This window comes from Conger conger, chromosome 10 (assembly GCF_963514075.1).
Source record: "Conger conger chromosome 10, fConCon1.1, whole genome shotgun sequence".
NCBI lineage: Eukaryota > Metazoa > Chordata > Actinopteri > Anguilliformes > Congridae > Conger > Conger conger.
In genome coordinates, this window is record NC_083769.1 from 22,555,960 (window position 1) to 22,574,072 (window position 18,113).

Consider the following 18,113-nt stretch of genomic DNA (forward strand, 5'->3'; position numbering starts at 1 on the left):
AATAAAAAATAAAAAAGTTACAGGACGACTAAAAAGAGAGACAGGTTCCCTGACTCACTGTGAGAGTGAAGACAAAAGGTTTTAGGTTTAAGAAGAACCTCTACCATCAAACATGGACCGTGGTAATTTCAGCGATGTAAGTATCATTAAGCAGGCTTTGATAGTGGGGTTTTGGCTGATAGTTGCTTTCACTGAAAGTTAATGACCTCACTGTATAATGGGATGATTTCAGAGGTGAGAATACAGGTAACACTGGTGGAGCAATAAAATAAAAAAAGGTTTTGGACAATGGACAATGGAGAAGGGTGTCACATAACCTCTGATTCCACATGACCCTGCTGTCTGTGTTTGTCTGCCCCTTAGTCAGCTGGTGTGAGAATGAATGCTGACAACTGCAATGGCCGTTCCTATGTGTCAGGTAAGACCAACGATCAATTGAGGTGCGTGTATTTGTGTGTAAGTGTAATTCCACGTTACAGTTGATTAATTCTGTGGGTGGGTGTGTGTGTGTGTGTGTTTGTGGTGTAACTTATCACAAAAGGTAACTTGGTAAAATGCATGTTGTGTATACGCTATGAGACTCACAGCATATTATGGTGTATTAACTGGTACATTGATTGTTTGTTATGTACGTGCCTAATTTCACGTGTTATGGTCCATTAACTTTGTGTGTGTGTGTGTGTGTGTGTGTGTGTGTGTGTTTGCAGGCAGTGGAGACTTGTCGATGGAGAGGGAGTTCTCGGGGGGATTGGGGGGGCCTACGATGAGTACTCCAAACAGCCAACAGTCGTCCCCTTGCCGCTCCCTCAGTGGTCAGTACACATACACACACACACATATACACACACAAATACACAAACACACACATGAAGACTGTAATAGTTACTTTCTGTATATTTACTGTTGCTTTAAGGTGTACAGATTAATCCGTTTACTCTGAACTGTGTCATGGTATTTAGAATTAAGCACGCTGATTCAGTCATAATCCATGTAACATAATCACTGAGGTGAAACTTAAACTATACACTCTGCTGAGCATCTAATTAGAAAGTAAACAATATAAAGTAATGTATTGGCTGTCTGTCTGTCCCCCTCCTTCTCTTTCTTTCTCTCTCTGTCTGTCCAGCAAACTCCATCAAGGTGGAGCTGTACAGCGACGATGACCCAGGCTCCGCGTCTCGAGCGCTTGGGAGAGGGGGAGACAGGGAGGAGGGATGGAAGGAGGAGAGGGAGGAGAAGATGGACGAGGAGGAGGGCCAGGAGCCTGGAGGTGGAGGAGGAGAGGGCGGTGGATACGGCGAGAGGGCCAGTCCCAACCCTTCCTCCCCGGGACCCATCCGCCTGCCCAACGGGAAGCTGAAGTGTGACGTGTGCGGGATGGTCTGCATCGGGCCCAACGTGCTGATGGTGCACAAGCGCAGCCACACAGGTGGGGCAGCAAGGGGGGGACCTTTAGGGTAGGGAAAGGCAGCTGGTTTGGAGAGTTAAGTGACTTGCATTTATTTTGGCTTTGGCTTACGTTATTAAATTAGGAAGAAATTTGCTTTGTCTACACGGCATCGAATCAGGTAATTGTAAAAAGCAGTGAACCACCATAAATTGAACCATCATCCTAGTAAAAGAATAAAAATGTAATATGCAGTGTTACACATAGAAATATAAAGAGGGTTCTCTTGTATTTTTAAGCCAACCTGGATAAGTCTACTTGGTGAAAAAGTATTTGCCCGCTTCCTGTTTTCCTATATTCTTCCATATTTGTCACACTGAATGGCTTCAGATCTTTAGACAAAATAATATTAGTAGGGTTAGAAATGGAGGGAATTTTCCAGGACATTTTCTGCAATTTTCCTGACTCTAATAGAGTCATTATTTTCATTATTTTCCAATTTTCAGTCTCATGACACTATACAAATGGAGGAATCTTCAGATTCTCCAGAGAAGACCAAGCTGGACTATGGTTCAGATAAATAAAATTTATAAATAAAATTTATAAATAAAATTTATAAATAAAATTTATAAATAAAATAAATAAAATAAATAAAATAAATAAAATAAATAAAATAAATAAAATAAATAAAATAAATAAAATAAATAATTCAAATTAAAAAATACAAATTAAGGGTGTCTCGGTGGCGCAGCCTGTAGAGCACTGACCGCATGAGCCGCGACGTCGGCGGTTCGAATCCGGCCGTCCGACATTTGTCGCATGTCTTCCCCTCTCTCTCACTCCCATTCTTCCTGTCTCTCTATACTATATACTGTCCAATAAAGCTGAAAAAGGCCTAAAAAATATCTTTAAAAAAAAAATATATATTTTTTAAATAAATTACAATAACAAAGGTGATGCAAGCTGTTATTCAGTTTAAGAAGTTTCACATGGGTAACATGAGTGTTTGATACCTTTTCATTTAATTAAATTATATTAAAAAACTGAAAAATAATTAGCCTTGGTCAAGCAAGTCAATTTAAGAATGTAAAAGTTCTGTTTAACCTTATTTTAGCCAAAATGTTTTGTGGAAGGTCCAGACTGGGCAACTGGTAGGGGCATAATGGTAAACAAAAATCTTGATTTGTTGTGCCTCCGTTTTCACAGTTCAGTAGAGCAGAAAAAAAGCTAAACATTAAATTAGGCACATTACCACAGTCACTAGAATTAACTGTTTTTAATTGAAGTTCTACACACACACAAAAAAAGTTATGCACATGCATCAGAGCAAGACCAATTGTTTACAGCATGTGCTGAACCAAAAGTCCGATATTTAAGGAAAAGAGCCTTGAAAGATTAAGTGGTGATGCGTTTCTGATTGCGCACGGTACTGCTTCTGCTGTTTCACAGAAGCCATGTCTCTCTCCTAATTGCATCTCGGTGCACTGGCAAAGACATACAGGTGAACCGGGCTACTATATTTGTGACATAGTGGCACAAGTGAGGCATACCGCCACCATTACATTCTTTGTATATTTGTATATTATTGAATTGATTGTTTCCTTATTTAATATTTTTGTTCAACTGCTTTTAAAATATATAACATCAAAATAATTGTCTTATACCAACGCCATGTTTTGTGACATTTCTTAGAACCCATGGTTTTCTCCCTAACAATGTGTGTGAAGTATTTTCAGTAACTCTTAAAATGGGGCCAATACATGAGAAAAAAACATGCAAACAATTTATGAAAAATATTGTTAACCGTATTAGTTTCCAAAATGTCCTCAAAATTCCCCATATTCCCAGAATACCAACCTAAATATTAGACAAATGGAAACTGAGAAAACACAAACCACAAACACAAAAATTACGATCTCGTTTCATTTTTGAAAAAGTTATCGAACACCAATATCACCCATGTGAAAAAGTAATTGCCCCCTTAGTTACTCAATCAACCAATAAACCAAATTTAATTGATTACATCAAGCCAGACAAAATTTCTACAAGCGCATTCACCACTCACGTGGTGAATCGGCCTGCCAAATTGTCTCCATGCGTGCAGCAACAACTCATCCAGGAAGTCACAAATGATCCCAGAAGAACATTTAAAGTTCTTGCCAGTTAACCATTTAACTGTAGACCTCCCTAGCCTCAGCTACAGGTCAGTGTTCATGACTCCACAAAAAGAAAGAAATGGGGCAAAAATGGGATTCATAGGAGAGTGAAGGCAGAAACCTGAAGACTATATAACTGAGCTGAGGCTTGAGATGCCCGCGGGTCTTTGGATGTTCTTCTGGGATCATGTGTGACTTCCTGGATTAGTTGTCACCGTACCCCTTGAGGAATTTTGGCAGGCCAGCCACTCATGGGAATATTCACCCCTGTTCCAATTTTGAGATAATGGCTCTCGCTGTGGTTCGGTCCCAGATCCTAAGAAATGACTTTGTAACCCTTTGCAGACTGATATATTAACAACTTTTTTTAAATAATTTCTCCTTTGATCATGGCATACCACTCTGTTCAAACCTATGAATGTGTATGAATTAAAGCAGTCACTTCTATAAAGAAAATTGTGCTAAAATATCTAAAAATTGTAGAAAGTGTTTTTTTTGCTGCTAAAGTTGGTGCGACCAGTTTTTAAGATTAAGCGGGCAGTTACTTTTTCACGGGAGATTTGGGTGTTTGATAACTTATCATTAAAGGAAATAAATGGTAATGAATTAGTCATTAAAAAATTTGTTTTCTAATTACCCTTTGTCTAAAGATCTGATACCATTCAGTGTGAAAAGTATGCAATAATAGAGGAAATCAGGATGGGGTAAAAACTATTTCACTGCACTGTAGCTATGTGACTATGACATTACATTACATTACATTATTCGCATTTGGCCAACAGTTTGACGTAGCAGGAGACAATCCCCCCTGGAGCAATGCAGGGTTAAGGGCCTTGCTCAAGGGCCCAACGGCTGTGCGGATCTTATTTTGGCTACACCGGGAACCGAACCGCCGACCTTGCGGGTCCCAGTCATGTACCTTAACCACTACGCTACAGGGAATTTGTTTCATTATGGGTAGAGAGGCACGTGTCATAAGAAGCCTGTCTTTGTGGTGCGTGCGTTGCGTGTGGTGTGTGTGTGTGTGCGGTGCGTGCGGTGTGTGTGTGCGGTGCGTGCGGTGGCAGGTGAACGGCCCTTCAAGTGTAACCAGTGCGGAGCCTCCTTCACTCAGAAGGGGAACCTGCTGCGTCACATTAAGCTGCACTCCGGGGAGAAGCCCTTCAAGTGCCCCTACTGCGCCTACGCCTGCCGTCGCCGGGACGCCCTGTCCGGACACCTCCGAACCCATTCCAGTGAGAGCGCCGTCACTGTGGGGTCCTGGGGGGGGTGATGGAGCGGTGCTGGCACCAATATACAGCTGGAACCAGGCTGGCTCAATGTTGCCATTTCCTACTGTAGAGCTGAACCAGGCTGGCTCATTATACCCCTTTCCCACTGTAGAGCTGAACCAGGCTGGCTCATTATAGCCCCTTTCCCACTGTAGAGCTGAACCAGGCTGGCTCATTATACCCCTTTCCCACTGTAGGGCTGAACCAGGCTGGCTCATTATAGCCCCTTTCCAACTGTAGAGCTGAACAAGGTTGGGTCATTATAGCCCCTTTCCCATTGTAGAGCTGGAACCACACTGGCTCAATGTTGCTCTTTCCCATTGTACAGCTGGAACCAGGCTGGCTCATGATAGACATTTCCCACTGTAGAGATGGAACCAGGCTGGCTCTATGTAGCCCTTTCCCATTGCTGAGGTGGAACCAGACTGGCTCATTATAGCCCTTTCCCACTGTAGAGCTGGAATCAATTTGACGAATATATGCTGTATGCTAATGGGCTAGCAGCATAACCCTTATTCAGAAAATAACCTTATAAGTGCCTGAATACCACAGCTTTCTTAAACAGGCAACTCTATTCAGTGGTGAACAAGTGCTTCAGACTCAAGTGATTTTGTTGACATAGAAAACAAACTAGGTGGTGGAAGAGCAGGGTTAGAGAACCATTCAAGCATCCAAGGTGTCTGGGATCATGTGTGATTTCCTGGATTAGTTGTCGCTGTGCCCTTGGAGGAATTTTGGCAGGCCAGCTACTCCTGGGATCACCATTTCCAATTGTTCTCCATTTGGAGATAATTGCTCTCACTGTAATGGCTTTGTAACACTTTGCAGACTGATGTGTCTCTTCTGGAGTTTCCTGTGATCATGGCATGCCAAACCTATGAACTTGTCTGAAGTCGTGCAGATACGGGTCAGGATCTTCAGTTAATGTTAACATCAACCATCAGAATGGGGGAAAAATGTGATCTAAGTGGACTGTGGAATGATAGGTGTCAGGGTGGTTTGAATATCTCAGAAACTGCTCATCTCCTGGGATTTTCATGCACAACAGTCTCTAGAGTTTGCAGAGAATGGGGCGAAAAACAAAAAAAACATCCAGCGAGCCGTAGTTCTGTCGGCAGAAACACCTTGTTAATGAGAGAGGTCTGAGGAGAATGGCCGGACTAGTCAGAGCTGACAGGAAGGTGACAGTACATTACATTACATTACATTATTGGCATTTGGCAGACGCTCTTATCCAGAGCGACGTACAACAAAGTGCATACCCATAACCAGGGATAAGTTCACTGAAAGACCCTAGAGGGAAGTACAATTTCAACTGCAGTACAGTACAGTACAGTAATGCAAATAACCACACATTACAGTGGTATGCAGAAGAGCATCTCTGAACAGACAATGTGTCAAACCTTTAAGTGGATAGGCTACAGCAGCAGGAGACTTAATAAGTAAAAAAATTTAAAAAAAAAAATGTAATAGTGCTCACTGAGTGTAGGTGCACAGCGATGTGAAAGACTAATATAAAATTCTATGAAGAGTTCGGTTGCTAAATATCGTGCAACCAGTTTTTAAGTTGAAGGGGGCAATGCCTTTTTCACGGGGGTGATTTGGGTGCGTACCTGTGACAGACCCAGCTGATAGAGTGCAGATTCAGGTGCCGCAGCACTTCACCGCATATGAATGACATTTAAAAAATGATGAAAACAGGAAATCCTGTTGATGTTTTTAAAATAATGAAGATTTCACAGGCACCAGGTGTTTCTGCAGACGGCCTGTTGCTCGGGGCCCGGATTGGGCTCCACACTGCAGGTATTTGCCAGAAAAGCCGCAGTTCTCAGAAAGGTGCGGATTTTTGGGCGGAATGACGGCGGGGCGCAGCTGGCTCTGTGGGGGAGGGGTGGGCCTTTCCTGGCAGTGGGTTAGGGTTACGCAGGGAGGGCTCCGGTGAGCGTCACAGGCGAGCTCCGAATGGCTGTTTCGGGGAATCGTGACGAGAGGGGAAATCTCGTTTTCGATGGAAATCGGAGAGAGAAGAAAAGATGACTGAGAGTCTTCCGAACTACCCCACCTTCGGAAATCCCGGAATCATGGGGGTTTCACATTTTACTCTATGTGTTTACCACGTGACTTATTTATTTATTTATTTTAATTAAGTGTGTCAGTTTATCTTGCATATGGATTTTTGAAACTTAATGTTTTTTTGTAAAATGGCGATGAACTGTAGATATTCAGTCTGTGTGCAGTAGCTAAGTGAAAACTTAGTGTACTTTGTTTTACATCTTTGATGGTGCCTTTACATGTATATGTGTTTATGTCTATGTACTGGTATATGATGTGCATACTTGTGCTTCTTACACCCTTTCTTCCTCTCTTTCCTCTCCCTCTCTCCTCTTGCTCTCTCTGTCCCTCAGTGGCCTCTCCGATTGTGGGAAAGCCCTATAAGTGCAGTTATTGCGGCCGCAACTATAAGCAGCAGAGCTCGCTGGAGGAGCACAGAGAGCGCTGCCACAGCTACCAACAGAGCCTGGAGTCCCAGAGTGCCCACACACAAGGTAACTCACACACACACACACACACACACACAGGGTAACTCACACACACACACACACACACACACACAGGGTAACTCACACACACACACACACACACACACACACACAGGGTAACACACACACACAGGGTAACTCACACACACACACACACACAGGGTAACGCACACACACACACACACACACAGGGTAACTCACACACACACACACACACAGGGTAACACACACACACAGGGTAACTCTCACACACACACACAGGGTAACACACACACACACACACACAGGGTAACTCACACACACACACACACACAGGGTAACTCACACACACACACACACACAGGGTAACACACACACACACACACAGGGTAACTCACACACACACACACACACAGGGTAACACACACACACACAGGGTAACTCACACACACACAGGGTAACACACACACACACACACAGGGTAACACACACACACACACACAGGGTAACTCACACACACACACACAGGGTAACACACACACACACACACAGGGTAACTCACACACAAACACACACACACAGGGTAACTCACACACACACACACACACACACACACAGGGTAACTCACACACACACACACACACACACACAGGGTAACTCACACACACACACACACACACACACACACACAGGGTAACTCACACACACACACACACACACACAGGGTAACTCACACACACACACACACAGGGTAACTCACACACACACACACACACACACACACACAGGGTAACTCACACACACACACACACACAGGGTAACTCTCACACACACACAGGGTAACACACACACACACACACACACAGGGTAACTCACACACACACACACACACACACAGGGTAACTCACACACACACACACACACAGGGTAACTCACACACACACACACACACACACACACAGGGTAACTCTCACACACACACACAGGGTAACACACACACACACACACACACACAGGGTAACTCACACACACACACACACACACACAGGGTAACTCACACACACACACACACACACACAGGGTAACTCACACACACGCAGGGTAACTCACACACACACACACACACACACACACACAGGGTAACACACACACACACACACACACAGGGTAACTCACACACACACACAGGGTAACACACACACACACACACACAGGGTAACTCACACACAAACACACATACACAGGGTAACTCACACACACACACACACACAGGGTAACACACACACACACAGGGTAACTCACACTCACACACACACACACACAGGGTAACTCACACACACACACACACAGGGTAACTCACACACACACACACACACACACACAGGGTAACTCACACACACAGGGTAACTCACACACACACACACACACACAGGGTAACTCACACACACAGGGTAACTCACACACACACACACACACACAGGGTAACTCACACACACACACACACAGGGTAACTCACACACACACACACACACACACACACAGGGTAACTCACTCACACACACACACACACACACACACAGGGTAACTCACACACACACACACACACACACACACACAGGGCAACTCACACACACACACACACACAGGGTAACACACACACACACACACAGGGTAACTCACACACACACACACACACACAGGGTAACACACACACACACACACACAGGGTAACTCACACACAAACACACACACACAGGGTAACTCACACACACACACACACAGGGTAACTCACACACACACACACACACACACACACACAGGGTAACTCACACACACACACACACACACACACACACAGGGTAACTCACACACACACACACACACACACACACACACAGGGTAACTCACACACACACACACACACACAGGGTAACTCACACACACACACACACACACAGGGTAACTCACACACACACACAGGGTAACTCACACACACACAGACACACACACACACAGGGTAACTCACACACACACAGGGTAACACACACACACACACACACAGGGTAACACACACACACACACACACACAGGGTAACACACACACACAGGGTAACTCGCACACACTCACACAGGGTAACTCGCGCGCACACACACACACACACACAGGGTAACTCACACACAGACACACAGGGTAACTCACACACAGACACACACACACACACACACAGGGTAACTCACACACACACACACACACACACACACACAGGGTAACACACACACACACACACACAGGGTAACACACACACACACACACACACACAGGGTAACACACACACACACACACATACAGGGTAACTCACACACACACACACACACACACACAGGGTAACTCACACACACAGGGTAACTCACACACACACACACACACACAGGGTAACTCACACACACAGGGTAACTCACACACACACACACACACACAGGGTAACTCACACACACACACACACACAGGGTAACTCACACACACACACACACACACACACACAGGGTAACTCACTCACACACACACACACACACACACACACACAGGGTAACTCACACACACACACACACACACACACACAGGGCAACTCACACACACACACACACACAGGGTAACACACACACACACACACAGGGTAACTCACACACACACACACACACACAGGGTAACACACACACACACACACACACACACACACACAGGGTAACTCACACACACACACACACACACACACACAGGGTAACTCACACACACACACACACACACAGGGTAACTCACACACACACACACACACACAGGGTAACTCACACACACACACAGGGTAACTCACACACACACAGACACACACACACACAGGGTAACTCACACACACACAGGGTAACACACACACACACACACACAGGGTAACACACACACACACACACACACAGGGTAACACACACACACAGGGTAACTCGCACACACTCACACAGGGTAACTCGCGCGCACACACACACACACACACAGGGTAACTCACACACAGACACACAGACACACAGGGTAACTCACACACAGACACACACACACACACACACAGGGTAACTCACACACACACACACACACACACACACAGGGTAACACACACACACACACACACAGGGTAACACACACACACACACACACACACAGGGTAACACACACACACACACATACAGGGTAACTCACACACACACACACACACACACACAGGGTAACACACACACACACACAGGGTAACACACACACACACACACACAGGGTAACTCACACACACGCGCACACACACACACACACACACACACACACAGGGTAACTCACACACACACACACACACACACACACAGGGTAACACACACACACACACACACACAGGGTAACACACACACACACACACACAGGGTAACTCTCACACACAGGGTAACTCACACACACTCACACAGGGTAACTCGCGCGCACACACACACACACACACACACACACACACAGGGTAACTCACACACACACACGGGGTAACTCACACACAGACACACACACACACAGGGTAGCTCACACACACACACACACACAGGGTAACTCACACACAGACACACACACGCACACACACACACAGGGTAACTCACACACACACACACACACACAGGGTAACTCACACACACACACACACACACACACACAGGGTAACACACACACACACACACACACAGGGTAACACACACACACACACACACACACACACAGGGTAACTCTCACACACAGGGTAACACACACACACACACACAGGGTAACTCACACACACTCACACAGGGTAACTCGCGCGCACACACACACACAGGGTAACTCACACACACACACACACACACAGGGTAACACACACACACACACACAGGGTAACACACACACACACACACACAGGGTAACTCTCACACACAGGGTAACACACACACACACACAGGGTAACTCACACACACTCACACAGGGTAACTCGCGCGCACACACACACACACACACACACACACACAGGGTAACTCACACACACACACGGGGTAACTCACACAGACACACACACACACAGGGTAGCTCACACACACACACACACACACACACAGGGTAACTCACACACAGACACACACACGCACACACACACACAGGGTAACTCGCACACACACACACACACACATACACAGGGTTACTCACATGCAGGGTAACACACACACACACAGGGTTACTCACACGCAGGGTAACACACACACACATACAGGGTTACTCACACGCAGGGTAACACACACGCACACAGGGTTACTCACATGCAGGGTAACACACACACACACAGGGTTACTCACATGCAGGGTAACACACACACACACACAAACACATACACACACACAGGGTTACACACGCACACACATACACACACGCAAACATGCAAACACACAGATACAGGGTAACACATATGGACACTGGCTAATGTTCACACACAGGCGCATACACACACAAGTACAGAGTAACGCATGCAAGCACTGGGTAATGTATACACACACACACGCAGGCAATGGGTAATGTGCTCACACATACAAACACAAAGGGTAACACACACCTACAGGTAACTGCCAGCAGACGCTAATAATAGCATCTCTTTTTGTTCTCGACAGCTGTTTGCTCATGCCCTAGTTTGATATTTCCACCTGATACAGAGCTGTTCATCCGTTATACCTACGCACCGTATATATCCGTATCCAAACTATGAAACTGACATCACGGTTGAGGAGGATGCACTTTTCGACCATGTGCCTTATGAAACCTCCTTATGAGATCTGAGATAGGGCGGCCTTTAGCGTAGTGGTTAAGGTACGTGACTAGGACACGCAAGGTTGGTGGTTTGATCCCGGTGTAGCCACAATAAGATCCGCACGGCCGTTGGGCCCTTGAGCCCTTGAGCCCTTGAGCCCTTGAGCAAGGCCCTTAACCCTGCATTGCTCCAGAGGAGGATTGTCTCCTGCTTAGTCTAATCAACTGTACGTTGCTCTGGATAAGAGCGTCTACCAACTACCATTAATATAATGTAATCTCATCTTCTGGCCACGGTGGAAAATCGGCAGGCTGGCCAGAATTTTTATAGACTACCATATTCATGCTGGGTTGTTAATTACATACTAACTAAATCAGGAACCTCATCGGTGTGTAAGCACCTGCTTTCAATACAGTGTGTACACCTCAAGTGATTCTTTTTTTGGGAGTAACCTGTATGTACACACAGTCACACACCTAGGGTAACACTAACCACTGACTGTCCTGTACAGGAGAGGACTTGGAGCTGATACAAGACCCTCTGATCCAGCCACCCTTCATCGACAGGCTGGCCAACAGCATCACCAAACGCAAGAGGACTACACCCCAGAAGTTTGTGGGTGAGTGTGTGCTTGTACATAGCTCTGCTCAGGAGGACAGTGCATTTTACAACAGCAACAGAATCTAAACTCTATATGTAGATTAGAACTTTAGAGATGTACTGGTCAGCTGAATGGGTATGAAACCCCACTTACCGTTACAAAATAAGATTAGCCTATTTCCAGAATTAGAATAAATTCAAGGAAAGCACCAACATTTTGGGAAATATGCTTTTTTTCCAACTTACCCAGACGAGATGTTTGATTTCATTTACATTTTTGTGCATTCACTGGCTCAATTTCTATATTAGCATAATGTGTTAGCTTAGCATAAAGACTGACTCCGATCGGCTTCAACTTATGCTAACATGGAAAGTCTGGGTAAGTCGGAAATAAGGTGCATTTCCCAAAATGTTAATGTTTTCCTTTAACTAAATAACAATTGTAATTGTAAAGGATTAAGATTCTTAACCCTTTCAGTCTCAAGCCCAATATAAAGTGGCTCCACCCAAATCCCGAGGGTTTCTTGCTTTGGTTGAGAAAATTGAGAAAATTGACAAAGTTGAGTTTTAGTTGAGTTGAGAATTTAGTTGGGTTTTAAGAAGGGCTCAATTTTGATTGGTTGGAATGGTATACGGTATTCCATAGGCACTCTTAGGACTGAGAGGGTTAATAATGGCATTTTCAGATTTTAAAAAAAGTTAGTGATGTGCCAAGTTCCTACGGTGAACTCAGATTCTGTTCCTAGAGGGATACAGTGTCCAAGAGACACAATGTGCATCAACTGCCGCGGGGGTCAGGCTTGTCCAGCATTACGGCATGGATTTCTGCACAGCGACCTAATTTCATATGAAACCAAATGTTGCAAAATTATTTTCACGACGTTGACACGACTGAATCGATTTCAACATTTCTGTTTCTAAACAGCGGTTTGTACAGCATGAGCTTTTACAGGCGCTGTAAAAAAACACAAACACAAATTGGAAGTAGAAAAAGAAATACAAAGTGCAATTTTGTTTAACAAAGTTATTTCAACACATTCAGCATGCTTCTCCCTTCTCCAAACTCTCTCCGCTTACTCATCAATTCCACAGAGAACGCAGATCTTTGGTTTGTGTGAGCAGTCTATTGCATTGTCTTTATGCGTCACCATAATGTTGTCTATTCAGAGTATAGTCTATTCGGTCTCAGTTTCAGTGAAAAACCGAAAATATGTTTGAGGCGTGAAATGTTTATAACTACGCCATCATTTCTGTAACTAAAATGCCCACTATTTGACTTCCACAAACGATTGCAATGAATTAGCCTTGTTTGCTTATATGTGCAAAATGAGTTTAGACAGTGCTTGATTAACCAATTCACATCAAAAGTGTTGAAGTGTTCACATCATTAATTGCTGAATATTGCAAAGGAGGAGAGCAGCACATTCACAGCTGGGTACCAGTACCTACTGCTGATTGACGGGGGGATTTTCTGATGAGAGACAAACAAAACTGCCATTATTTCTTTACTGCGTTGACTTCTTAGAATTCACAGTTACATTCGAGTCTTAAGACCCACGTACTACTTTATACTGTGTGCAAAAAGCAGACATGCCCTTTTCCATGTGTTGAGTTGGTGACTAATCAGTGGTGTGTGTTTCCGTTCTTTGCAAAGGAGAAAAGCACATGCGTCTCGACATGGCCAACACCCCTTATGAGCTGAATCCCCCCCTGGACAAGGTGGGAGACACGCTGGGCCCCCAGCACCAGGGGGTGGACCCCATCCACTTCGCTGGGGTGGGAGGGGAGTACCTCAGTGGTGGCAATGGGGGCCCAGAACCCCACCGGTCGCTGCGGTTACCCCACCCCCACGCTGTCACCTGCCTGTCCGAACTCAACCCCGTCATCAGCTCCATGTACGGCCCGCTGGGGTCCCTGGGGCCGCGGGGAGACTGTGCTGGGGGCGGGGCTGGCATGGGAGGCGTGGCCTCAGGGTTAGGAGGGCGGGAGGCGGGCGAGGGCCACGAGGACCTACCCCCTCTGAGGCGCAGCCGAGCCCCGTCTCCCAGCAACAGCTGCCAGGGCTCCACGGACAGCGAGAGCGCGGCGGAGGAGCAGTGCGCCATGGCCATCGCCGTCAGCAACTCCAACCACCACCACCACCACCACCACCACCACCCACCCCCTCCTCCTCCTCCCCCCCCTCCTCCTCCCCCGCAGCAGCAACGCGGTCAGGACCGGCGCAGTCCCGCGCCCGCCAAAGAGAGGGACTGGGGGGAGGCAGAGAGGGACGGGGCCCCCCCCGCGGGCTCCTGGGGGCCGCTGCGGCTGGTGGACGGCGAGGGCCGGCCCGTGCGATGCTACCGCTGTGAGCACTGTCGCGTGCTCTTCCTGGACCACGTCATGTTCACCATCCACATGGGCTGCCACGGCTTCCGCCAGCCCTTCGAGTGCAACATCTGCGGCCACCGCAGCCTGGACCGCTACGAGTTCTCCTCCCACATCGTGCGCGGCGAGCACCTGGTGGGCTGAGGGCGGGCCTGGGGGCCCAGTTTGTGTTTGTTTGAGACAAGGATTCCTAGGTTGATTAAATGGGGTTATGACAGACCGTGACTGTATGTTTGCTTGCTAATGCCACCAAGCGGGGAAGTAAATAGCTGTGTCAGTAATGTGGAGCAGCTTAGTTGTGGTATTTACAGCGCATAGGTATTTGGACAGTGATGCTGTTAATATGGCTCTGTACTCCGTACACTTTGGATTTGAAATGAAATTATGAATATGAGGTTAAATTCAGGCTGTCACATTTGGGGGTACTCTCAGCCATATCGGGTGATCCGTGTTAGAGTGGCATCCCTTTTTTAATTACTTCCTTGACTTTCATTTGGCAAAAAATTGGCTCCAAAGATAATCAAAAGCCTAGAATCAAAACTAGATACTGAATATGTTCTTATACCTTTACTAAGGAATAGATTGAAGATATTTGACTAATCATAAATAGCTGAGGCCAACTGTCCAATTACTTTTGGTCCCCTAAAATGGGGGACTATGTATTATTATGTATAGGGATATAATTCCTACATAGATCACCCAATATGGATGTAAAACCGCTCAAATTAAAGGTGACAGTCAGTTTGACATCATATACAAATCCAATGTGCTGGAGTAGAGAGCCAAAAGAGCAGAAATTGTACCATTGTGCAATTACTTATGTGTATATATATATGCGTGTGTGTGTGTGTGTGTGTGTGTGTGTGTGTGTGTGTGTATGTGTCTGTGTGTCTGTGTGTGTCTGTGTGTGTGTGTCCCGGCCTGTTGTAACCCTGTTTTAATAACCGAGAGATGCGAGGGTTTGGTCTGCACCAGAGTCAGGGAGGTAGATGGGCATTAGGAGTTGTGCTAAGTGTTGACTGTTGATTTTTGCAGTATCGACTGTTCAGAGGTGAACTGAGGGAGAGTACCAATGCACATACAGATGGGGCTGTCAACCGTTTTGTCAACCAAAACCTTTTTGCCCATGGAGGCACTCCCCCCCCCCCCCCCCAAAACTATTTTGTTTTGGTTAAGCACAACTATTTTTCCTCAGAAGTGCCTTGCTCCTGTGATTGACCTTTGAACTTGTGTAAAAGCTGTATAAATGGTGCTGCTGATGGAGGTTCATTGTTCGGGGATTGGCTGGGAGGTTTAAGGGGCTTCGGTCAGAGGGCTGGGTTTCTTTAGGGCTGGGCGGGGTGGGGGGGTGGTCAGGGTTGAGGGGTCATGAACTACATGAACTATGCACTGGCCAGGTAGAAGCACAGATGGTCTCTTCAGGCAGTAATTTCTTGTGCTCTTGCCATCAAAAGCTTGGTTTCCCTACCGATGAAGCTGAAACATTCCAATTTGATACATTTATGAATATGCATGAGGGGGAGTGGTCAGGGCCCAGAGCAGTGGCAATGGATGCTGTGCCCGTGGACATGTCCCCTCATATTCATAACTGTGAAGAAAGCAGGAGCCGGCCATTTTGTTACTATAGAGAATCTCTTGTAGGAGAGGAGCAGACACGCATTGCCTTAATAGGAGTTGCAGAATATTGATTGAGCCCACATTGCATATTTAACACATTATGAAAATGCAGTTTCTATAATGATTATTATTAGAATATGTTGGTTGGTTCTTTCATCCAATCGTGTCATTTTTATAATATTTTAGGCTTTTCAGTGTTTACCACAGGGTGAGTCTGATGAGGTTAATTTTGTGGTTTTGTAAAATCCGTGTGTGTATCACTTTAATGATTACTTGGAGCTTGTGGTCCCTCGTGGTCATTGGATCTGGCAGTGGGCCTTGTTGGGGGCCTTGGCTTTAAGTTTCCTGTGGATAGAAACATGGTCCATTGCATGTGACCACTGCTGGCCAATGGGTAGCTTTTCAGCACTGGTGCAGATCAGATTACGGATCCATCTCAACAGATTCGGGCATTTTGGGGGGGAGGAGGGATGACCTCTGTGGACTTGCACTTTCTAATGTTTTTTTTTTTTGGGGAAGTTCCTGATATTTAAATGCTTTAGGGTCAGGGTGTGATGATGGGGGGGGGGGGGTTGGGGTTTGGAAGGGGTACAGGCAAGAACTATTTTCTCCATTTTGCACTGATTTATGTTGCTATTAAGAAAAAATGCAACAAACTAAATGTAAAACAAGCAGAGAGAGTACGTTACAGAGGCGAGGAGCAGCAGGTGGGTTTTGAAAGGTCAAAAAAATTGAAAAACCCCTGGCTGTTTTCCACTGTGAAGCAGTATGTGGTTGCTACAGCAACAGAATGGAGAAGTGGGCGGTTGGCTGTTTGAGTACATGTATGGTTGTTTTGCTGTGCAAATTGGTTTGTTTACTTTCTGTACTTGAGTACTGCACTTCTGAGTACTGGCACAAGAGCCGAGCCTTGGATGTAAGACTGTGTTACTGGCCATTTCAACCTCCACCACTTCTCCTTGGCAAGAGCTCTCGCCCACAGTCTTTCAGCCTGGGCTGAAGTCTTTCACACACGCTGCTGTGGACGTGTGGGCAATGTAGTTCTTCTGTTCTACTGTTACAGTCTGTGCCTCAACATAAAAACATCCCTATTTTCTAATGTACATTCTTATGGCTTTAAAACACGATTTTAAAAGGGGAAATTGCATGTTTCATATAGTGGAGGGAATTTTTGGCACATTTGTTTGATGGAAAACGTCGCAGTAGCACTTTAATTGCAAAATGAATCCTTTTAAAAATGTAAAACAGTAGTCACATAGAGGAAGGAAAATATAAGCACTAAAAATGAATGAAAAGAATATCAAAGATTTTTTAAGGCTAATAGGCTAGTGTGCTACCAGCTGTTAAGCAAA

The 18,113-nt window shown here is 45.7% G+C and overlaps 1 protein-coding gene across 1 annotated transcript; it reads left to right on the forward strand.

Moving 5' to 3' along the window:
* ikzf4 (IKAROS family zinc finger 4) lies at window positions 1-16,289 on the forward strand. The gene is made up of 8 exons (XM_061258013.1): window positions 1-136; window positions 364-418; window positions 708-812; window positions 1,127-1,429; window positions 4,611-4,778; window positions 7,220-7,360; window positions 12,689-12,796; window positions 14,432-16,289. Exons 1-8 carry the CDS (start codon window positions 113-115, stop codon window positions 15,286-15,288), a joined length of 1,761 nt encoding a protein of 586 aa, XP_061113997.1. The 5' UTR covers window positions 1-112; the 3' UTR covers window positions 15,289-16,289.
* The last annotated feature ends 1,824 nt before the right edge of the window (window positions 16,290-18,113 follow it).

Coding starts and splice junctions, on each gene's coding strand:
- ikzf4 (XM_061258013.1), top strand. CDS start 113: ATGGACCGTGGTAATTTCAGCGAT. Junction 813..1,126: donor CCCTTGCCGCTCCCTCAGTG/GTCAGTACACAT, acceptor CTGTCTGTCCAG/CAAACTCCATCAAGGTGGAG. Junction 7,361..12,688: donor CCAGAGTGCCCACACACAAG/GTAACTCACACA, acceptor TGTCCTGTACAG/GAGAGGACTTGGAGCTGATA.